This window comes from Gavia stellata, chromosome 5, assembly GCF_030936135.1.
Source record: "Gavia stellata isolate bGavSte3 chromosome 5, bGavSte3.hap2, whole genome shotgun sequence".
Classification (NCBI taxonomy): Eukaryota; Metazoa; Chordata; class Aves; order Gaviiformes; family Gaviidae; genus Gavia; species Gavia stellata.
The window spans coordinates 10,212,646-10,228,763 of NC_082598.1; the positions used below are offsets into that span (position 1 = coordinate 10,212,646).

Below are 16,118 nucleotides of genomic sequence, written 5' to 3' on the forward strand. Positions count from 1 at the left end.
ACTAGGCTGGGCACAGGCATACCTACAGCGTAGCTTAGGCAAGGAGAAAGGCTGTTAACATCAGCTTAAATGTGGCTCCCAGGAAGAAACTCTACACACATGACAGGACTTTTCATAGCTCTTCCTCACACAGTTCTTTTCACTGCAGTCTGATCCAATGTTCTTGCAGTTGCACTGCAACAGAGTTGTCTTTGAACACAAGCAACTAAGTCCTAGCAGGGGTGGGGAATAAGAGGTTGCAGGTTCTTTTGGTGCGCTTAGGGCGCTAAGGAATCGTGATATAAGGATTCCTCTGATATAAGGAATCCTTATTCAACAGCATAGTTTTCAGCTGACATTAACTAGGGAGAGGGTGACTCCCAAACGGCCACTGCAGGTTGTATTCTATAACTAGAATTACAGAACATTTTCACTAATAATTTTAACAAAGGTAAAACGTATATCATGTCCTCTTGATTTAGTATTATTTCTAATCCACCTCACTTAGCAGGCTAAGCACTAGGTATTGTTAGCATTTTAAGTCCTGGAATGACTGCCTAAGGATGGATTTGGTTGTTGGACCTAGCAAATCTTGGTATATGGATCAGGATTTTAGCAGTACGATATTATGCATCACTCAGGTTCTATAATCAGCTATGTATGTATATTGAGGTTCTTTTATATTACATATGACACTGTTCACTCTACCTGTCAGAATTTTGTTCCACTCAGCAAAGGAACAGATTTTCCCCATAACTTAACATTATTTTATATGAATGAGTTTTAATCTTCAGCTGCATTTAAAACACAAAAGATACATGTATATATGCATTGGGGAGCAGCAGTAAGGCACAATTCACTGCATTTTTGTCTCTCTGCCCTAATTCTTGGCTCATTCAATCCTCTACTGCAGGACTTTGATGGGCCTGCTCCAGGGCTTTGCTATGCTTTTCTCTCTCAGCCGAGCACAAAAAATAAGAATGTGGTTTTGCTTAATAGCTGAATACTTCTTTGCCTCATTGCAGAAATATTATTTAATCGACTAAATACAGAACAGAAATAGAATTAAGCAGAAAAGTTTTTAATTCTCTGTGTTAAAGCGGCCAAGAACTCTGCCAAAGTTATTTGTTCTACCTCTAAGCAAAGTAATCCTCTGAGAAAATGTAGATACCTTCAGCCTGATTCTCCTTGCTCCTTATGAGAATCCCTATGTAGCTAAAGTTTGCCCTCTCTTGGGGCTTTGTTCTCCTTTCTGAAAACTTTCAGGTCCATGCCCTCACGCACTTTCTTCCAGCCTGGCTTTCCCAGGCTTTCCACATAGTAGGAACACCTCTTAGACTGGAATTAAAATATATCTGTCAAATGACTTTGCAATGACCGCCTTTTTTCTCTGCAGAGTTCAAACACCTTACATAACAACAAACTACAAGAAATGTTTATGAACCAAGGCAGGGCTGCAGAGCCAGACTCCTAGAATTGTATACTCTTCCTTCTCTCTTGCAGAATTGAAAATTTGCTACAAGGGGCTGGAGACCCATCTGAATTCTTGGAATGGCAAAAACAGATGCGTGGAAAAGATTTGGAAAAGCAGCTGGCTGAACTAGAGTGTAGGAGGCTTCAAGGGAAACTGAGTCATGAAGAGGCAGTTCTAGCCCATCAGAATGTAATTCAAGAAAATAAGAAGAAAGCTGATCTAATGAGAGAAGAGGTAATACAGACAGTGTTGCTCCAATTTTGCTTACATTCAATCAGTGCAAAACATACCACAGATGATACCTACTATAAGAAGGTGTAAAAGTTCTATACAGTGTCTTTACTCATTGGAGTCTGCAAACAATGGAAAAATAGTGCTATAACTTCCAGAAACAGCAATGTTTATACATTGAAGTACATTTTACAAGTGTTTGATTTGATTGATAACACTTACGAAGTAAACTGAATAAAACAGAAGGTTAAGGCATTCTCCTCTATATTCATGTCATTGTGGATATCCTTTTTGAACAGATACTGAGATACTAAACACCATTTGCAATGAAATCACCAATATATGACTAATTTCATTATCTTGTTAAAATGAGAGCCACAAATATGAAAGAATTTGTTTTCTTAAAGTGATGTAATTCAATTTACTTCATATTATATGATATGTCTAGATCTCTCTTAGTGGAAAATTCAGGCAGAGAACCCTCTTTGGATGTCTATATATGGAAAACTGAATATTTATGCCAAGAAGTATTTTCACACAATTTCCAATCTGGCAAATCACAGTTTCCCAAAAACATTGCTACATCTTTTCATTTTTTCCCAAACTCACATTTTTCCAGTGCTTTTCCTATAAACTAAACAAGTGATCAAGAAATAACTAATACTAGATTTTAAATTTTCGTAGTCACTATCACAGGCTTTTCTTTTTATTAGCCTAGGTTGCTGCTATGCCCTGTAGGCCAGCCAGTACTTTTCTCTTGGCCACCTCTCACAGATGTCTCTGCAGTGTCTCAGCAACTTAAGATGCAACCGCAAACGTACAAGATTTTCATAAAAGCCACGCCGCAAAAGGGAAACTTGCTTAATGAGTTCCTCTCTGTCCTTTAAAAACATCTTTCAACCTTTTTTGGCATTGAGTCTGCATGTCTCTTTAGAAAGGCTGTAGCAAGAACTTAAAGTGAACCCTACTATGTACAACTGAGCATAGTGTGATTGATCACACTCGTTCCAAAATTATTGCAATTATTATATTCACCTCAATTTCATAGCATAAGTGTTTTATTTGATAACAGAAATGTCCCAATATGTATAGATTTGGGGATGCGCAAATCAGACTTGCTCTAACCTGACCAATTCCAGGTCCGTGAAGGCAGCTCCCTTCACTTGCCAACAGATGCCAGCAGGGCAATTCATCCATATGGAGATCTCCGGAAGTACTGAGCACCAATTCCCCATTCACCAACAGCTGTCATGCTGACCCTCCTCCTTCTTTTAAAACTCTAGTCTTTCATCTAAAACAGAAAGTACAGTAAGGAATGTAGTCTGGGAAAATCCAATTTCCTGCTTCCTGTTCATTTCCTCTGACAAAGAAAGGAACATGATAGCCAAAAGTGGACTTTTGTATGTTACAGAGATGACTTAGGCCCAAGAAGATCCTGCAGGCACAAAACCAGATGTGTATTAGACTGGCACTCTTTTTGTTATCTCACAACCAGATCCAGAGATGGCTTTTTTTGTCTACTTCTAGAAACATCTGGGAGGGAATCCTGGAAAATGGCAGTGCAAATGTTACGGAGAGCTGTTGTGGGTAAATAAAACATAGAGAGGGGAGCTTAAATCGGGGTCTCTATGTTGTCCCCCGTCAATGTCCTTTGCTACTTTTGTGGATGATGTAATACTTTGAATCCATTTGTCTTTGCACTATTTCCATGATTTGAGGCACTCAGATCACCAGTTATCAGGAATTTTATTCATCCTTTTGTTTGGAATTTAGAAAGCAGAGCTGATGCACCAGTATGCAGAGAAACGTCTACAGGAACAGAAAGAAATGAGAGAGCTGGTGGAGCAGGTCGTGGAAGGACACAAGAATGCAAAGCAAGCAAAAATAAAGCTCCAGAAATACAAACAGCAGATAGGTATTTATATATTGCCAGAAAAATGAGAGATGATGCTAATTGTCCCCAAATTACTTATCTTTATTTTAGTTGGCCAATTACAATTTTTACAGAAAGGAGAGGGAAGTTGAAGGAAAGATCCAGGCTTTACATTTCCATGAATGCATGAATATGAATTCCAGGAATAAGTTGGTAATGGGTAGATCAGAAATTCTAAGCTACTGGTCATGGGAATTACTCTTTGTTTAAAAGGGAGAAATACAGCACTAATGTTCTGCAAGTAGTTTCCCTTCCATCTAAAAGTAGCATATGTGAATGACTGTACTTTTTGTCAAATCAAGTTATGAAGCTCAGATGCTTGTGATTCATATCATTAAGAGAGGATTTGCCTAGCAACTACTATGAAAGAATCATGGCTCAATATTATTGTCTTCTCCAGAGAAGACAGTCCGAGAAGACGACTGCAGCTAAGGAAAGAAAAGCCATCTCCTAGAAGGACAGTATCACAAGGGAGAAGGAGTACCACCTCCAAGACAGACCAGTCGTTAGGATGAAGGGAAATAATGTTACTCATCCTCCATTATTTATGAAGAAAATTCTTCAGTTAATGCGTTAGCTAATGAAGTCCAGGGAGAAGGCTGTTCTGACTGGCATGGCTGTACATACTCCAATGCAATGCCATGTTAACATCTACTGTATGAACAGGCTACCTCCAGTTGTGCGTATTTTGATGAGCAGACTTTTCTCTGCTTGTGTACCTCCATACTTGTATCAGTATGGGTTGAGGGGGGCTGAGGGTGTTAGCCACTCTGAAATGGGCTAGCAAAGCCTACCAGCCTTTGCAATTCAATGATTTCTATCATATATATAGCTTGAAAAACTATGAATATTTGCTATTGTATAATATTCTTTTATTAAATAATGAAACAGTATGCACTAATCAGAACAAAAGTTACAAAGCAGTAATTCAAAGTGTCTATGTATATATACAGTATGTTTATGTGTTGAATAGAATGATAGATAGTGGAGGTGGGAAGTACTCATTTGTTTCTCTAATCATTCCTCCCACCAATGCCAGACTGTTCCCTCAAGTACCTTTAGATCAGTATTATCGTTATTCACAAACGCATATGAATTCTCCTCCAGATGGACTACTTGTTAAAATATGCAGCCAGCTAACAGAGATTAGTTCTTTTCTTTCAGTTCAGGAAGTTTGTGAAGAAAATCGAGAACTTCTTCGGCAAGCTTTAGAAGAAGAGGAGGAGAAGCTTAGGAAAAGATACGAACTAATTCAACAAATACGAGCTATTGAGTCTTTACCAAGCCTCAGACACAAGTTTGTTGATTTAACTGAGGTAAGCTCAAAAGGAAAAACTACTGTTTTTACATAAATGTATTTGTGTATGTTTCAGAGGAATTGTGTACTGTATGCAGATATATTGCAGTCTGGAAGCATAGCATTAAGTATAGTAACCCCATGACACAAAGGTTAATCTGAACTGGAACTTTCACAAAGTTTATAAAATGAAAATTTTACCAGGAAGAATATCATGATGGTAAGTACCCTTAAACTTTCTTTGAATTTTGCCAATAGGATCTGGGTTTCCCGGTATCTTTCAAAAGGAGACTGGCAAGTGATTACAACATGTTCTATTCATCTTCACAAATTCACAGATTTGTCAGCCTTGGGTAAGGACTGAATGAACATAAAGTTTGGTCTGATGTACAGTTGTTCATATTGCCGTGGTGATTGCCATGGTAATTAGCAAAATTAATTTCCTTTGCATTCAAAACTGTCAACATTCCCATTTTGAAAAAGGGAAAAAAGGAAGACCTGGGGAACTACAGGACAGTCAGTCTCACCTCTGTGCGTGGCAAGATCATGGAGCAGACCCTCCTGGAAATTATGCTAAGGCATATGGAAAATAAGGAGGTGATTGGTGACAGCCAACATGGCTTCACTAAAGGCAAATCGTGCCTGACAAATTTGGTGGCCTTCTACAACAGGGTTACAGCACTGGTGGATAAGGGAAGAGAAACTGACGTCATCTACCTGGACTTGTGCAAACCATTTGACACAGTCCCACACGACATCCTTGTCTCTAAATTGGAGAGACATGGATTTGACGAATGGACCACTCGGTGGATAAGGAATTGCAGTCAATGGCTTCAGGTCCAAGTGGAGACCAGTGACGAGTGGCATTCCTTAGGGGTCAATATTGGGACCGGCGCTGTTTAACATCTTTGTCAGCAACATGGACAGCGGGATTGAATGCACCCTCGGCAAGTTTGCCAATGACACCAAGCTGTGTGGTCAACACGCTGGAGGGAAGGGATGCCATCCAGAGGGACCTTGACAGGCTTGAGAGGTGGGCCCATGCAAACCTCATGATGTTCAATGAGGCCAAGTGCAAGGTCCTGCACATGGGTTGGGGCACCTCCATGAGGGTGGTGAGGCACTGGAACAGGTTGCCCAGAGAAGTTGTGGATGCCCCAACCCGGGAAAGTGTTCGAGGCCAGGTTGGATGAGGGGATAGAGTGCTCCCTCAGCAAGTTTGCAGACGACACCAAGTTGGGAGGGAGTGTTGATCTGCTTGAGGGTAGGAAGGCTCTGCAGAGGGATCTGGACAGGCTGGATCGATGGGCTGAGGCCAACCGGATGAAGTTCAATAAGGCCAAGTGCCATGTTCTACACTTTGGCCACAACAACGCCAGGCAACGCTACAGGCATGGGGACAAGTGGCTGGAAAGCTGCCCCGCAGAAAAGGACCTGGGGGTGTTGATTGACAGCCGTCTGAATATGAGCCAGCAGTGTGCCCAGGTGGCCAAGAAGGCCAACGGCATCCTGGCCTGTATCAGAAATAGTGTGGCCAGCAGGAGCAGGGAGGTGATCATGCCTCTGTACTCGGCTCTGGTGAGGCCGCACCTCGAATCCTGTGTTCAGTTTTGGGCCCCTCACTACAAGAAAGACATTGAGGTGCTGGAGCGTGTCCAGAGAAGGGCGACGAAGCTGGTGAGGGGTCTGGAGCACAAGTCTGATGAGGAGCAGCTGAGGGAGCTGGGGTTGTTTAGCCTAGAGAAGAGGAGGCTGAGGGGAGACCTTATCGCTCTCTACAACTACCTGAAAGGGGGTTGAGAGAGGTGGGTGTTGGTCTCTTCTCCCAAGTGACTAGTGACAGGACTAGAGGAAATGGCCTCAAGTTGCGCCAGGGGAGGTTCAGGCTAGATATTAGGAAAAAGTTCTTTACTGAGAGAGTAGTGAAACATTGGAATAGGCTGCCCAGGGAGGTGGTAGAGTCACCCTCCCTGGAGGTATTCAAGGAGCGTGTGGATGTGGCATTGTGGGATGTGGCTTGATGGGCATGGTGCTGTGTGGTGTTGGGTGGGTTGGTTTTTGGTGTGTTGTTTTTGTTTTTGTTTTTTGTTTGTTTTTGTTTTTTTTTTTAGGTTGGACTTGATGATCTTACAGGTCTTTTCCAACCTTAGTGATTCTGTGATTCTGTGATTCTGTGGGCTTTAAGCAACCTGATCTAGTGAAAGATGTCCCTGCCCATGGCAGGGGATTGGACTAGATGGTCTTTAAAGGTCCCTTCAAACCCACATCATTTTATGATTCTATATTTCACCTTCACAGTTCCCTTATACTCACTATTACAATAGCACTCTGAGTGAATTAGCACACTTTTGGTGATAGCTTGCCCTGTTTTTTTCTTCCTACAAAAGGCTTTTTCAGGCTTAGTGAAATTAAGTATATGTCCATAAAATTCCCATTCATTCTCATAATTTTTTAAGTACCCAGTTCTTCCCTTGATGGCTTCCCTTAAGTTACTTGAACACCAGCATTATCTACTGCAGAGTATGGGACTTTTCCACCTTTTAGGAACCACTTCACTGTCTTCACTGAATATTTTTGAAATGCAGACACTCAGAATATTCAGCTTCTACCATTCTATGTTTCTATGAAATTCTCTTTCCTAGACCTTTTCAGTGTCTGCTTGCCATGCTCAAATACCACCACTGGTATATATGCCCTGTTGCAAAATATTGTCCTTTCACTTTCTGGGAACACAACTTGACGGTCATTGACTAGTTTAAATTAGAGGCAATTATTATAGCACTTGCTGTTTGCGAATTCATGCTAAACTGAAATCTGAGGAGGAGAAAAATTATCGATTACTGTTTCAGTAACCTATGGTAGTACATATTTTTTAGAGAGATGAAAAATAAAGACTGCTTAATATTGAACTCATCAATATTCTACTGATGCTACTGGTGACCATTGTTTAGGTCACGTTTGGTACACATGAGGAGCGTGGAAGCAGAAATCACTGAGCCAAAACTGAAGAGTCACACTTCAGGTGAAAAAACAGTGATGATCTCTTCTTACTGACTCAACTTTTGAAGCTTTAGAAAGAGAAGCTATGGGGACCAAAACTGCAGGAGAGACTCTTGGAAATCTTGGAGGAGTCCCCAGGGATGGCCACCCAAGACACGTTCTCCTTGACTGACAAGCTTGTATCAGACTAACTCAATAATAATCCGTCTTAAGCACCAGTTGTAGCAGCAGAGAGCCAAGCCTGGTTATTTGTCATATCCTATTTTGTGGTTTTATTGCCCCTGCCCTCCCCCCCACCCCGCCTTACTGTTTTCTTCCTCTCTCTCGGCTTTCCCCCTGTTTCATGGACCCACTGCTCCAAACAGCCAGAGAATGGTCATTGGAGGACAAGTACCTGACTAGACTGCTTAGATGGCACCCCAGACCAGAGAAGAGGGACTGGACCCTGATCAATTCTTGCAGCCAAACTGACAATCTGAGCATCTATCTATGACAGAGCATCCTTCTCTTTTCCTGTTTTTTTTTCCTTCCCCTTCATGTTCTGTTTTGTGAAAAGCTCAAAAGCAGAAAGTCAACTACTATTCTGTCAACAACTCACTCAGTATTCAAGGGCTTTTTTTTTTCCTGCTAAAAAGGATTGCTTGAAAAATTGAAGGCTTTTTAATTGAATAATTTCTCTTCATTAGAAGGACTGTAATGAGTTTTACTTATGTATGTTTATCATTACCACTTAATTTCAGTCTGAGAAACAAAATTTGGAGGAGTGGTTGTTCTTTTGGATTCCACACCATCCCCCCACCCCCCCACCCCCCTTTCCAAACTTTGTCATTAATTTTCTGTCACTAGTTCTAGTGGAGCCAAGGTCTTTGTGATTAAAATCCTAACCAGTGTTTCACATTTAATGTTATAGAACTGTATAGCAAGAGTCAGGTTAGCATCTTGACTTCCTGGATTCATATATTCCATTATAACATGCCACGATACAAGATACGCACCAAAAGATGTGTACCAAAACTATTTAAGATAGACAAAAGAATATTAGTTGGTGTGAAATGGATTAAATTTTGCAAAGAAAGCTACACAAAAGCTCAGTATTTGTGTGGGTTTATGCAAGTTTTCCATATATGCAGATGTATATATAGGTAGACATACGGAAAAGAAGAGTATATGTAATAGCAAGGGCCAAAAACTTGAAGTGTTCATATCTTTTTTTCAAATCTGTTTAGAAATTATCTGTCTTCATATGCAAACTAAGGTGCAGAAGTCTCTCATTACATCTCAGAATCAGGCTCATTATCACTCTCATTGCAAAGTGGATTTTAAAAAGCCTGCATTAAACATTCAGGTTTCAATTTTTTAACTTTGGGCATTAAGAGTTGAATTTCCTGGGTACAGAGCATTATTTAGTCCTAGTCTTTTTAGATGAATACAGTAGGTGCCATCATAGATCAAATCCATACTTTGGAAATAGATAAATTAAAAAATGCATATTTTTTAGTGTAAAAAAAAGTCTGGTCTGGTTTTACAAACTAAAAAAAATACAGTTTTACACATTTTAAAACTTCAAAAGTCTAATTACAACTAAAAGATAAGTCAACTAGAGGTTTTTTGGACCGCAAATACATTGTATTTATTATTAATCTACTGTGTATTTCATTGCTTTTTCATTAAATGTTTTATGAGCCTTGTGTTTTTACACATACAAAGGATAAGCTCTACACCTTAAAAACAGCTTGTAAGTAACAGGTAGGTTAGGGCCAACCCTATCTTTCTTGAAGTCAAAATGTATTCAGCATGATTTGTAACACAATCAAAGTATTCTGGTTTTACTCATTTACTCTGCCCTTGGTATTTACAGTGTTATTTAAACCTATATTTCATGTTCTCTAGACTGGTGGCCATGGTTTAATTTGTGAAATGTCAATAGTGGAACTACGTGAACGCCTTGCTCTACTCAGAGAAGCACAGAAGGCAGCAGAGGAAGAGAAGAGAGACCAAATAATTCATGAAAAACAAGCTAAAGAACAACTTCTTCTAGACAAACTGGACCAGATTTCCCTGTTCAGAGCAGAACTTGGACGAGCAGCTGCTTTGAAGTCAGTATAAAACAGCATGTGACATTTAAGACATTGCAACTTTGTTAATATTTTGCTAGCCCCTTGAGGAGAAAAACAAGTAGAGTGCAAAATACTGCCCTTTTATAAATCAGTATGACTTTTGTCAAGGATTACACTGGGGCCAGAATCTCCTTTTTATTCTTGAAAATAATTTGCATCAGATTTAACAAACCTTTTTCATCATTTTGAATTTATGGTTGAAGACACTCCGTAGGCTAGTGTTGACAGTATTGCCCCAGGATTCAGAGCCAGTATTTATTGAGAAAGAAGTTTTGCCTTTCTTCTGTTCCTTTTCAGCTAATCAGAACTAATTTGTTTTTATTAGAATCAGTCTAACTTACTACTTAAAGTGGATTCTCATCTTCATCTAAACCAATACATTAGGGCTATAGTTTTCTTCCTTGAACTTCATTTGATATGTGAAAAGGCAGGCCTTATTTTAGAAGTTAAAAATATTTTAGGAAGGAGATTTTCTGGTAACAATAATAAGTTATAAATTAAATATATTATAGCAGTAGATCAAAGAGAAAAATCTTAGCTTACAGGCTCTCTGATGAAATTTTGTATTCATTATTCATATTTATTATTCATTATCATATTTATTATTCATTGTCATAAAGGATCCATAACCATCATAGATGCTTCACATATGCAGAAGACAGGTCCCTTCCACAAAGAATTTAAAATCTAAGTTAAAGCTATTTACAAATAAAGCTGAGCAGGAAGGAAGCCTGTGTAAAAGTGTAAAATATGGCACACCTTTTGATCTTACCCCATTTTTACTGCATCTCAACTATTTGACATTGTTTTCTTGCAAGTTGTCTTTCACCTTTTCCCTTGTGTGAGTTTGAGAGGTTAGTCCATGTCTTGCCATATTTATTTTACAAACAGATGTTCAGGCTGACATTCTGAAGACATATTCTATCAGGCTAAAAGCACACGTCTTTTGACATGTCTTAGATTTGTGTTTATTGCTGAGATACCAAAGGTGGCTTCTTAGAGTTCAATTCATGTTATTGATTTATCATCCAGTTCTAAATCTCAATTACAGAAGGCAGTATTGATGCATTCATTTAACTAGTTCTCACTAGTCCCAGCTCTAATTTGGTTTGTTGCTGATAGTTAATCTCCAAAGACTGGGGTTTTACTGTGTTACTACTTAAAATAGTTTAATGAATTTAATGAATCGATAACTGGATTAACTGCCTAGATCAGTGACCCTCTCTCCTATGGCATATATAGAGAAAATATTTTAAGACTAAAGAACCTGAATTGGAGTTGGAGCTGGAAATATACTCTCATTGCTAAATATTTAGTGTTGTGAAAGCCTGTTGGAACAACTCAAGCCACCGCTTTCCACTAGAGATTCAAACTAGGCATTAAGAACTTGTATACTACATAAAACCTGTTTCACTAGTAACTACTTAAAGAACCATTTGTTATGCTAGGTGTGGAGTCTGTGAATTTTGTATAGTGCTGGGTTTCTTTAAAATAGACTCTTCGGCTTAATTCAGATCTAAAACTGTTCTGATCCTGAAAGAAGCTATGCTTGAATGAGAAGCTAACTTTGATTCACTTTTTGTCCTGACATTTGAAATGTTTTTTAGAACAGACCAAAGATGGTAGAATCCAAATGAAATTAAACACTTAATTTGCAAGCTTCTAGTCAGACTCACGATAAGTAAGTAATACAGTAATTTTAACAGAGCCCTGTTTGCTCTCCAAATAAAGAAAAAACCAAAGTTTCCTTATAGTTATTATATGACATTTCCTTTCATGGCTCCCAGGCAATCTATGTATGTAACTTGGGAGCATCTACTATAAAAAGGCATCATCAAAGTATACCAGAAATGTTGTTCTTTGGGAGTGTATTTAATGCATTTTCATCTAGAATGCAAATCTATGGTGTTATTTCTGTTAATATAAAGTACGTCATGCTGGCCTATTTACAAGTGCTAGACACTTTGCTGCAGCTTTTATTTCTCTCTAAAGAAATGATAGGCTTTGTTTGTTAAACCTGATTTACAGATCTTGAATCCTGAAATATTTATCAAGTCAATGTGAGTGATTAATTGCTTGGGTTGTATTATTGATACACCACACAGTAGATGTAAAAAGCAAATTTTTACGTTTACAGCATTAATTCATAATTATAGGGATAGAATAGAAAATCTTACCAATAGTCTTCATAAGATAGCCTTATGCATCAATATAAAATTACATGTTGTATGCTAAATTGCATTATATTGAAAGCTACGGCTAATCAGCTGAAGTATGGTGGCTAAGCTTTCTAAACAAATGTGCTTTAGTTAGTATCAGCTGGAGTTTAATTGGGTCCCTATTGAAAGGAACCTAAAGCAGGTTCCTTTCAATATCATTTACAAACAGACATACATCAACACAAAGGAAGCACACTGAGCAAGCATATAATGAGCTATATTAAACAAAATAGGAAATGGAACATGAAAAATTACAGAGACATCAGCCTTTAACAGACTGCAAGCCGTGACATCCATCACAGCAGTGGCTTTCGGAGTGCTTGCAGAACACTTAAGAATCAATTCAGTATATATGCAGGACATCCCTTTAATTGCTAGAATTTTACACAGTTTGAAAATCAGCACCGGCATGTGAAGCGGACAAACATTTGAGTTCTCAGCTTTCGAACATGAGCACCAAAAGATTTCTAAGTGTTTGAATACATGCTAATAATGTACTAAAGTTGTGTGCCTGTATACTTCAGGTACAATTCCCTTTCATTCCAGGGAGGCTACATCTATTACTACAAATAATTTAATGCACTAAGAACCAAGCAACAGATCAAACCAGTTGGTGCTGAGGCTCCCTCCATCCACATTATCTGTGGTTTGGGGGGTGGTTACTTTGGGTTGGATTTAGTGTGGTCTTGGGACTGCACACTCTGTCATTCATGTGGTTTAAAGCTGTCCGGAGGAAAGTTATCTCACAAAACTTCACATTCTCAATTCCTGGCTCCTCTGCAAGCCTGTCTAGTGAACACCACACTCGCCTTCTGTTTGTCTCACATAGATGGCAGTAGCACGTCCATGTCCCCACCAGCCACTGCCACATAGATAAGGTACAGAGAAGCCAGCCTTATTTCTGTTTTTGCTTATGTTCCTGGCTTGTTTGTTTTCCTGCTCATTTTCAAGTGACATGACAGTGCCTCCTGCCCAAGCCTCCTCCCCTCTCCAAGTCAGGGCAACATCCAGATGAAGGTAGCAGCTGCTGTTGCAGGGCAATGCTCTGAACTGACACTAATCACAGAATCACTACGGTTGGAAAAGACCTGTAAGATCATCAAGTCTAACCATCAACCAACACCACCATGCCCACTAAACCATGTCCCACAATGCCACATCCACACATTCCTCCTTGACTTCCTTGTATATGAGGAAGAAGAATCAGAAAATTGTTACAAGGAACAAGATGCACAGAGTCCCTCCAACACAAAAGTTTACTGCATCCCCATCCCACACTGTGGTGATGTAGTAGCATGCTGGGGTCTCAGCAATGGGTTACAAACGATGTTGTGTTTGCTAAGGTGGAAAAGCATTCCTTTCTCTCCCTGCCACTTGCCAGTGCTCAAACCCCTCCTTGACAAAGGGTACTGACTACACACCTGTGTAACACCTCTCTTGGCCTGAACTGGGGAGGGGTGGAAATAGTGTGAGGGCAGCCGTGGCAGGAGGACAAGGGGAAGGCTGTTTATAAGGAGGGAGAGGAAAACAAGCAGAAGGGAGGGTTACAGATGGATGACTGTGGTTGTTCTTTCCAAGTAGAACAAGCTCCCTAAAGCAGGTGTTCCCTGGAGTGTCCAGGTCTGACTTAGGGCATCAAAGACCTTCTGGGTGAGGATGGGAGAATGGAGCCCCATCCTCAAAAACCTGTTAAGACACCCTGGCAGCACAACCCTGTGATGCAGCACACAACTGAGGGGAGGGCCAGACAGCACATCGAAGTGGAAAGATGTCACAGGGGAACATGTGCCATGCTATCCCTATGTGTGGCGATTGCTTCAGGTCTTCAAAAACTTAGCCTAGAATAATGAAAAAAACTGAATAATTAGCAATATAAGGGACTGTGGTTTGGTACTTTATAATATTTGTGATTTCATTAATTTCATAAATTTCATAAATATTTAGGGTTCTGTACATGTTGGCAATAAGGAAGTAACATTTAGTTTCTTAGTCCCTACTGCCGGTAATCAGTTCTTCACTAGCATTAAAACAGAAGGAGGAAATTTATCAGCAATGATGGATCAGAAATACAAATATGTGAAGAGGCTGTAAAGAAGACAGAGCCAGGCTCTTCTCAGTGGTGTCCAGTAAGAGGACAAGAGGTACGAGAGGAAACACCGGAGGTTCCCTCTGACCATCAGGAAATACTTTTTTACTGTGAGGGTGACTGAGCACTGGCACAGGTTGCCCAGGGAGGTTGTGGAGTCTCCCTCCTTGGAGATACTCAAAAGTCATCTGGACATGGGCCTGAGCAACAGGCTGTAGATGGCTCTGCTTGAGCAGGGGGGCATGGACAAGATAACCTCCAGAGGTCCCTTCCAACCTCAACCGTTCTGTGATTCTGTGAATGAACTTTGATTATACAGCTTCATAATCTTTATTTCAAATGAGGAAAACACTATTATGAATAACAATCACTTCCCCACCTAAAATTACGTACTTAATAAGTTAATTGTTTTGGAAGGGTGTCAGATTTTGAGTGCTTAAATCCCTCACATTAGTACAAAATAGTAATCAATCTAATAGTGTAATGTTCTTAAATGTCAAAATAATGACTCCCTTAACAGTGAACTGTTAACAGTTAGATACATTCATTTTCCTCACTGCAATAAATAAGAATTATACAGTGCAGGACAGAAAAAAGGCAAGGTATTGTGAAGTACAGACAGCCCTAGTCACTGAGAATGAGAGTATGAGGAAATAAATAATTTTTAAAAATTGCTTATTGCACTATATGTCAATCCTACTTCTGCTTTTAAAAATATATTTGTGTTTATTGCACAAGACTCCATTTTGTAAGGTGAGCTTTTAAATACAGTCCTAGCTGCTTGAGTTGATATTCTGGTGCCTAGAATGGTCATTTTTAATCCATCTCCTACAAGTATTGAGTCAGTTGAGAGCTGTCTTGCATCTGTCTCCTTATACTTTTGATGTACAGCTGGAGTTTGAAAATGTAAATGAAGAGCAAAATGTAGTTTTCAGGAGGAATCGTCTGTGCAAATCTTCAGATTCCCCATTTTTTAAACACAGATGAGAAGACCTAATCTAACTGTTCCAAGTGTTTTAGTATCCTACAAGAAAACCTTTAATGCTGAATTGCTGCTTCTTCAGTTACAGGCTGCATGACCTACTGGACCTAGAGTCCATCTGGCCAGATGCTAAAATTGGAGGGCAGATAGCTGAATAATTACAAGGGATATATAAGTGAGAAGACGCTGGACTGCTAAACTCCATTACAAGTTTGTAAAATGTGAAGTAAAAAAATACTTACATATTTTTAAAATTCATTATATTTACTAAGGAAGTCATTGAGACAACAAATATGGGATGTCAACTGCACTTGACGATGCGTGGAATATTATTTTAAAGTAGGAAGACACATTTTACCCATCACTGATGGAATTGTTCTGTACTTCATCATAGTGAGCTAAAATCTTGCTGCTGTTGACTGTACACATAGCTTACACGGAAAGTTAATAGAGAACAAAATTAGTGGTAGATAAAGAAATTTTCAGTGTTTGCTTTTATATCCATATTCTGTTGAATCTTACATTAATCCCTTACTTTTCCTTATGTTATATGTTATATGTACACCCCACACCACTACAAACTTCCATAAGCACATTCAAGAATCTCATCTCATTCCTCAACACTGAAAGGTACTTTCTGACAAGGTCACTAAGCAAAAACTAGAGTTTGTTAAGCCATTTCAAATACATACAGACCTCAAAAATATTACAAATTTTTTCAAAATCTTTGGTAGGGCAGTATTTTTTTAATTATGGCAGCCTCACAAAAGGACGGAAGACTCTTGTCTGAGGCCAAAACA

The 16,118-nt window shown here is 39.3% G+C and overlaps 1 protein-coding gene across 1 annotated transcript in view; it reads left to right on the plus strand.

Annotated features, from left to right (window-relative positions):
• The window catches only part of CFAP99 (cilia and flagella associated protein 99), a 62,925-nt gene that overhangs the window by 41,771 nt on the left and 5,036 nt on the right, over positions 1 to 16,118 (plus strand). Inside the window, exons 12-15 of the mRNA XM_059817868.1 lie at positions 1,483 to 1,687; positions 3,458 to 3,599; positions 4,782 to 4,933; positions 9,805 to 10,010. Coding sequence (XP_059673851.1) covers positions 1,483 to 1,687; positions 3,458 to 3,599; positions 4,782 to 4,933; positions 9,805 to 10,010 — 705 coding nt within the window. The remainder of the gene's footprint in view (positions 1 to 1,482; positions 1,688 to 3,457; positions 3,600 to 4,781; positions 4,934 to 9,804; positions 10,011 to 16,118) is intronic.